This window comes from Phallusia mammillata, chromosome 2 (genome assembly GCF_965637545.1).
Source record: "Phallusia mammillata chromosome 2, kaPhaMamm4.hap1.1, whole genome shotgun sequence".
NCBI lineage: Eukaryota > Metazoa > Chordata > Ascidiacea > Phlebobranchia > Ascidiidae > Phallusia > Phallusia mammillata.
Window position 1 is genome coordinate 31,521,098 of NC_137253.1, and position 8,000 is coordinate 31,529,097.

At 39.1% G+C, this 8,000-nt stretch overlaps 1 protein-coding gene across 2 annotated transcripts; it reads right to left on the bottom strand.

The window, feature by feature from the left end:
* Positions 1–478: 478 nt before the first annotated feature.
* Positions 479–4,190, bottom strand: LOC145214125 (C4b-binding protein alpha chain-like). 2 transcript variants are annotated; one of them, XM_080082592.1, is made up of 7 exons: positions 4,058–4,190; positions 3,780–3,842; positions 2,892–3,673; positions 2,627–2,806; positions 2,161–2,331; positions 1,149–1,340; positions 479–744 (listed from the first exon to the last, which is right to left on the bottom strand). In XM_080082592.1, exons 3-7 carry the CDS (start codon positions 3,118–3,120, stop codon positions 557–559), a joined length of 960 nt encoding a protein of 319 aa, XP_079938718.1. In that variant the 5' UTR covers positions 3,121–3,673; positions 3,780–3,842; positions 4,058–4,190; the 3' UTR covers positions 479–556. The 2 variants fall into 2 exon arrangements, with proteins under 2 accessions (XP_079938718.1, XP_079938719.1); XM_080082593.1 differs by lacking the exon at positions 4,058–4,190 and having other exon boundaries at positions 3,780–3,877.
* Between the last annotated feature and the right edge of the window lie 3,810 nt (positions 4,191–8,000).

Below are 8,000 nucleotides of genomic sequence, written 5' to 3' on the forward strand. Positions count from 1 at the left end.
CTCACGTTTTGAGTTTTGGCAAAGGTTTTACACCTATGACGTGATTTAAACCTAATAACCGTGCTTCGGTTTTGTATATGTCAAGCAAAACTTTGTTAATCGAAGTAAAGATGAAATAGTTAACTTGACTTTTTTGCCAAATAAATGTTTTTTTAAATGCTCGTTGTCAGGTTGGCCGCCGCATCATCACGGGTTACTTAAGGTCAACTAGTAGGTATTACAAACAAAATTTGTCCTTAAGAATCTAAAAATCACCGCAACATTTGTTTACTGTAAATTTTTGTTTACAAAAACAATCATATGTGTTGATCAAATGATGTGTATAGTAAATTGGTAAATATCGTATAGAATATATAAAATGGAAGTATATCAGAAAGCCACTCTTCTAGTTCATTGTTAAAATGTTGAATCCATAGACTACATGATACTAGCTCATCTGTTTTGATAGGAGTAATTCTGTGTAAATAATGGTCAAGCTTGCCTTTGAGGATGTTACAGCTAGCTAAATTTATTTGAATTATTTTAATTGATTCGGCAATTCGGCAAGTTGGATTTATTACTCGTCACAAATGTCAGCAAACACATCAGTCCAAAGCCCATCTGGTCCACACGTATTTGATTCTGCTTTACCCGGTTTTGGTCCATAATTGCAGTTGTAGTGAATCAACTCATTAATTGCGTATGTCAATTTTCGATCAACCTCAAATATGAAACCGTGCAAGATAGAAGGGGGTGGGGGACAAACTGAAACAAATGCAAAAGTTGGTATAATGCTTGCAAGAAGATCATTAATCTGTTCTGACCAACGCAGTAACTATTTGTGTTGCATTTCACAAGTGACACAACAAATAAAGCTAGTAGGATTTTGGCTTTCAGGTTATAACTATGTACTTGGTTGTGTGGTAAATGATGAACACTTTGTCCTAACAAAAATCAATTGCACCCACCACAATATAGTTTCAAATTAACTTTCTCTTAAAAGCTTTTGGGTCGTTAACATGTTATGAAAAGAATCACTGCATTACACAAACACAGTAAGGTTTCTCTCTAGTGGATTAGCGGACCACTAACTTCCCAGGTTTGCTTAATGGTCTGGGGTATAAATTTAAAATTATTCCCGGAAACCTGTCAAATAAGCAAAATTTCACCTGTTGGTTCACAGGATGGCAAAGACGCTCTAGTAACTGACCAAGTTCCATCACTTCCACATGTGTTTGTGGTGAAGGAACCAGTCATAGTTATACCGTTACAACATTTATAAGTCACTTGGTCTGATGGCAAATAGGAATCTTTAATTGGTGAAAACGTTCCTAATGGAATTGAAGGAGGTGGACAACACGCTGAAAATGTAATACAGTACAAATTTGTTACCGCTGCTTTTTAACATTGCATTTATCAATGGAGGCCACAAAGTTACACCTACTATGTGTAGAAATTTTGTCACTGGATGTGTGTGTAGTAAACCAAGCTGTAGCTACCGTTACTAGTGATGCACCGAACCCACCTAAAAAGGTTCGGGCCGAAACCGAATATTCGGCCACGAGGCCGAATAATTTCGGCCGAATCAGGCCGAACTTAAAACCGCATTTCTTATGGCTGTTTTTAACTTAACCTTGTGTTGTTGATGCAAGTGAACTCGATTATGACAAACCAAAATCACTTTCACAATGCAAAAGCTTCACTAAACTTGTAATATTTCGCAGACAATGTGGCAAGTATTTTATAGATACAACAATAGTTAATTTATGGTGTTTCGTATTGGCGAAAATGAAAGTCGGGGTATTAATTCCATGCAATCAAAACGTTCGGTTTCGGCCGAATTTTCAAAAAAGTTCGGGCCGAAACCGAAACATCGAAAAAAAGCGTATTCGGCCGAAATGTTTCGGCCAACCGAAACTTCGGTGCATCACTAACCGTTACTGTTGGGAAGAGTTGTGCTGTGGAGCTTTAGGTTTAAGAGAAATAAAGGAAATATGTTAATGGTGGCATATGATAGACGGGCATCAACAGACAATTTAGATCACCTAGTGCACTTGGTTTTCAAAGCTGATTGTATAAGTGGTCACCTCTGCATAAAGTTTTCACTTAGTTTTTACTTACACCTATACATATACAAATGCTGTAAAATGATGCACAGAAGTAATCATAGACTTTACCCACTTGTAATGCACACTGGACCAGCCGTCCACCTTCCATCTGCTTGACATGTAACTGTAGCAGGTCCCTCAAGTGTATGTTTAGCGATACAAGTGTATGTAACTGTCTCTGTTGGTGTGTAGGGAGGTGCTGGGGTGAACGTTGCGGCTACGACGGTTGGAGGGTCACCACATTCTATATATTTCACAAAAAGGTCAAAACTGTTCTTTACTTCTCACATTTACCATACGGTATGTGGCCATAGGAACAAAGTGAAAGCAATTTTTTATGTGAAGATTTGATTATTGGCAGTAATTATGGACTAAAGTATGCCTAAGAATGTTTCAAAAACATGTTATTAAACTCCAACATCTCAGATCAGTTTGGTTTGTTTACCTTTATTTCTAGTTCAAGTCAACAACTGCCATAGGTGCTATCGGTTGCCAAACACTTTTGCAACTTAAAAAGTACAGTTTTTTCATGTCCATACCTCTTAAAACACAAGTTGGACTAGCACTCCATCTTTCATTTGCTTGACATGTAATTGTAGCAGGCCCCTCAAGTTCATGTGTATCAACATTAGTGCAACTGTATGTAACCATATCACCTGATGAGTAGGGAGGTTCTGGGGTGAAAGTTGCATCTGCAACAGTTGGTGGATCACCACATTCTAGGATTTAAAAAAGAAGTGAAGTGCTATATACGCTTTAGACAAATAAAAGCGTATCAAACAAAGTATCAAATTTTCCTCTTACCGTTTGGCACGCAGCAAGGCATTTCTGACCATGAAAGGTCATTTTTACAAGTTATAGTTCGCGGGCCAACAATTTTAAAGCCTGGAACACAGTAGAATGTAACACACGAACCGGGAGGAGACGGGCCGATAGGTGTAGCGAGAAGAGCCTGTGTAACTGGAGGCGGACTCGGACATAACTGTTCTGTTTTTAAAGATATGAACTGTTTTATGTAATGCAATGATTGCATGTACTTCGATTTTGTACAAAGAAAACGTTACAGACAGGACCAAACACTGGAATGGTAACATATCATCTGTATTGGACATCCTTTAGCGGGTTGACCATCTTTTAGACGTTTAAATGCCTATGAGTTTGTGTAGTTTGTGATATATCATTTGCAATGTACAAGCAGACAGATTCATGCACTGAGGCTGGGTTTTCAATGATTTCACGGGCTCTGTGCAACAACAAAACTTGTACGTTATGTGTTTCAGCATAGATAACGAGTACGTAATCTGTGGTTTCAAGCAGGGAGTCGAACCGGAACCGAACCCGCGAACCTGTTTGAGTGGCTAATTTCATTGAACCCTCACTTTCATTGATTTTTCAAGAAATCGTAAAGTACCAACCAAGGCACACTGGTGTTGCAGGCCAATGGCTATTTTTCTGGCATTTAATTTTCTTGTTGCCGATCAACCTGAAACCAGCCGAGCAGGAGTACTTGACAAACGCGTTCGTTTTGTAAGTAGCTTTCTTTGGTCTGTAATCGCCATCTTTTACTTTAGGTGGGAGTGGACAGCCTACAAAACAAAATTTTCTTTTCTTAATTTAGTTCTTCGGTAGGGCAACCAACATCGTTACCATCAGAGTCGCCGTAGTATTGTGGCGCTTTTAACGTGTACTGACCTTTAAGGTAGACAATAAAAAGTCCAAGGTCCGATACAAACGTTTCAATCGGTTGGCATTACCCTAAAAATATCAAGACCGGCTGAGACACGTAAACCTGATCGAGAAATTCTGAAATGTGTTTTTATTGGATTCAAAACTCACCAAAAAGTTTATAAACCGGATAAGTTTCCATATAATAAAAGATAACCAGAATCTCCAAACATTTTACTCTGATCGAAAAATCTCTCTTATCATGTGCCCATCCCCACATAAAAGTAAAACATGTTCAGACCTACCTCCAAATACAGTCACAAAGACGTAGAGTAAAATCATCAGTAGCAAGTAGATCCGAAACAAGTGTTTCATTATGAGCTTAAAAAGACCAGAAAACGATGTTGTAGGCCTACTAAATTACCTACATTCTCCCAACATAAACATATCAGACTTTAGACCAGCGGTTCTTAAACTTTTTTTAAAATTTTGGCAGAGCGCTCACTTCGCAATTCTTTCGAGCACTAGCGGTCCAAGCTAAATATATTCATAAAATTTAACATAACTTGGCAAACTAAAACTGTCCAGTCATAAAACTTAAAAGTTAATTTATTCCTTTCGAAAGCATTTCCACAACAACATACAGAATGACAATGCACCGTGGTTTATATTTGCACAAACACTGACGAAAACGTTTCTGTACGTACGAGGATTTACTGAGCTTTGTTTGACAAATGAGCCGGATATTAATGGCTCCATTGTTATCTGTTCACGAAATTGTTGTTCGTATTGTTTTACCTTACGTCGTATAGGATATTAAAATAAGGTTGATAAAGTAGATGTGCTGTATTAGCCTATGTTGGTTATAATCGACTTTGTACGATGTGGTGCTGTACTGAAACCTATCATATAGTACTTTATGTTACTTAAAGTTTGTTGGTAGTGATTTGAACTTGAGGTCTATTTTACCAAACGACTTTTCTACTATGTCTCAAGGAAGTAATGTTTTTCATATGATTGCTGGGATACATACAAAGCACTGCAATCGACATGCGCGGTTATGTTTTCTTAGTACTTAAATCATCAGAAGTCATATTGTAAAAACAAATACTCTGAGCACCTGTTATTTGCATGGAGTGTAAGGAAGCGATTGGTCGCACAAAAGAGGATGCTGTTTCCGGGATGGTGGATCGCCATTAAAATGGTTAACAAAGGTTTTCTAAAAAACAGTCACATATTTCTTTCACACCAATTACATGTGATAGCTTTGCACACAACAAATTACTGAATATGAAATTCAAATAAGTCAATATTGCGACATAGGTTATATCGTGTACCAAAGTGTTTAATATATATATTATATGACCAAATGTGTATCAACCTTTATAGCAGCGTCATCTAAAAACGAAAAGACTATAGCCTTAGGTTTTTTTCAAAAATCGGGTCAAAATTTTGTCTTTCCGATTCCGGTTTAAACCGGTTTGGAGGTTCGGTAGGAGGCAGAAACCGGTCTAAACCAGTTTGAAACTGGAATATTCCGGTGAAAACCCACCCAAAACCGGATTTTTCTTCAATTTTTTGACCCCCAAAAAACGGAAAGGCTATAGCCTTAGGTTTTTTTCAAAAATCGGATCAAAATTTTGTCTTTCCGATTCCGGTTTAAACCGGTTTGGAGGTTCGGTAGGAGGCAGAAACCGGTCTAAACCAGTTTGAAACTGGAATATTCCGGTGAAAACCCACCCAAAACCGGATTTTTCTTCAATTTTTGACCCCCGAAAATCGAAAAAACGGAAAGGCTATAGCCTTAGGTTTTTTTCAAAAATCGGGTCAAAATTTTGTCTTTCCGATTCCGGTTTAAACCGGTTTGGAGGTTCGGTAGGAGGCAGAAACCGGTCTAAACCAGTTTGAAACTGGAATATTCCGGTGAAAACCCACCCAAAACCGGATTTTTCTTCAATTTTTTGACCCCCGAAAATCGAAAAAACGGAAAGGCTATAGCCTTAGGGTTTTTTCAAAAATCGGGTCAAAATTTTGTCTTTCCGATTCCGGTTTAAACCGGTTTGGAGGTTCGGTAGGAGGCAGAAACCGGTCTAAACCAGTTTGAAACTGGAATATTCCGGTGAAAACCCACCCAAAACCGGATTTTTCTTCAATTTTTTGACCCCCGAAAATCGAAAAAACGGAAAGGCTAAAGCCTTAGGGTTTTTTCAAAAATCGGGTCAAAATTTTGTCTTTCCGATTCCGGTTTAAACCGGTTTGGAGGTTCGGTAGGAGGCAGAAACCGGTCTAAACCAGTTTGAAACTGGAATATTCCGGTGAAAACCCACCCAAAACCGGATTTTTCTTCAATTTTTTGACCCCCGAAAATCGAAAAAACGGAAAGGCTATAGCCTCAGGGTTTTTTCAAAAATCGGGTCAAAATTTTGTCTTTCCGATTCCGGTTTAAACCGGTTTGGAGGTTCGGTAGGAGGCAGAAACCGGTCTAAACCAGTTTGAAACTGGAATATTCCGGTGAAAACCCACCCAAAACCGGATTTTTCTTCAATTTTTTGACCCCCGATAATCGAAAAAACGGAAAGGCTATAGCCTTAGGGTTTCTTCAAAAATCGGGTCAAAATTTTGTCTTTCCGATTCCGGTTTAAACCGGTTTGGAGGTTCGGTAGGAGGCAGAAACCGGTCTAAACCAGTTTGAAACTGGAATATTCCGGTGAAAACCCACCCAAAACCGGATTTTTCTTCAATTTTTTGACCCCCGAAAATCGAAAAAACGGAAAGGCTATAGCCTTAGGTTTTTTTCAAAAATCGGATCAAAATTTTGTCTTTCCGATTCCGGTTTAAACCGGTTTGGAGGTTCGGTAGGAGGCAGAAACCGGTCTAAACCAGTTTGAAACTGGAATATTCCGGTGAAAACCCACCCAAAACCGGATTTTTCTTCAATTTTTTGACCCCCGAAAATCGAAAAAACGGAAAGGCCATAGCCTTAGGGTTTTTTCAAAAATCGGGTCAAAATTTTGTCTTTCCGATTCCGGTTTAAACCGGTTTGGAGGTTCGGTAGGAGGCAGAAACCGGTCTAAACCAGTTTGAAACTGGAATATTCCGGTGAAAACCCACCCAAAACCGGATTTTTCTTCAATTTTTTGACCCCCGAAAATCGAAAAAACGGAAAGGCTATAGCCTTAGGGTTTTTTCAAAAATCGGGTCAAAATTTTGTCTTTCCGATTCCGGTTTAAACCGGTTTGGAGGTTCGGTAGGAGGCAGAAACCGGTCTAAACCAGTTTGAAACTGGAATATTCCGGTGAAAACCCACCCAAAACCGGATTTTTCTTCAATTTTTTGACCCCCGAAAATCGAAAAAACGGAAAGGCTAAAGCCTTAGGGTTTTTTCAAAAATCGGGTCAAAATTTTGTCTTTCCGATTCCGGTTTAAACCGGTTTGGAGGTTCGGTAGGAGGCAGAAACCGGTCTAAACCAGTTTGAAACTGGAATATTCCGGTGAAAACCCACCCAAAACCGGATTTTTCTTCAATTTTTTGACCCCCGAAAATCGAAAAAACGGAAAGGCTATAGCCTCAGGGTTTTTTCAAAAATCGGGTCAAAATTTTGTCTTTCCGATTCCGGTTTAAACCGGTTTGGAGGTTCGGTAGGAGGCAGAAACCGGTCTAAACCAGTTTGAAACTGGAATATTCCGGTGAAAACCCACCCAAAACCGGATTTTTCTTCAATTTTTTGACCCCCGATAATCGAAAAAACGGAAAGGCTATAGCCTTAGGGTTTCTTCAAAAATCGGGTCAAAATTTTGTCTTTCCGATTCCGGTTTAAACCGGTTTTGAGGTTCGGTAGGAGGCAGAAACCGGTCTAAACCAGTTTGAAACTGGAATATTCCGGTGAAAACCCACCCAAAACCGGATTTTTCTTCAATTTTTTGACCCCCGAAAATCGAAAAAACGGAAAGGCTATAGCCTTAGGGTTTTTTCAAAAGTCGGGTCAAAATTTTGTCTTTCCGATTCCGGTTTAAACCGGTTTGGAGGTTCGGTAGGAGGCAGAAACCGGTCTAAACCAGTTTGAAACTGGAATATTCCGGTGAAAACCCACCCAAAACTGGATTTTTCTTCAATTTTTTGACCCCCGAAAATCGAAAAAACGGAAAGGCTATAGCCTTAGGGTTTTTTCAAAAATCGGGTCAAAATTTTGTCTTTCCGATTCCGGTTTAAACCGGTTTGGAGGTTCGGTAGGAGGCAGAAACCGGTCT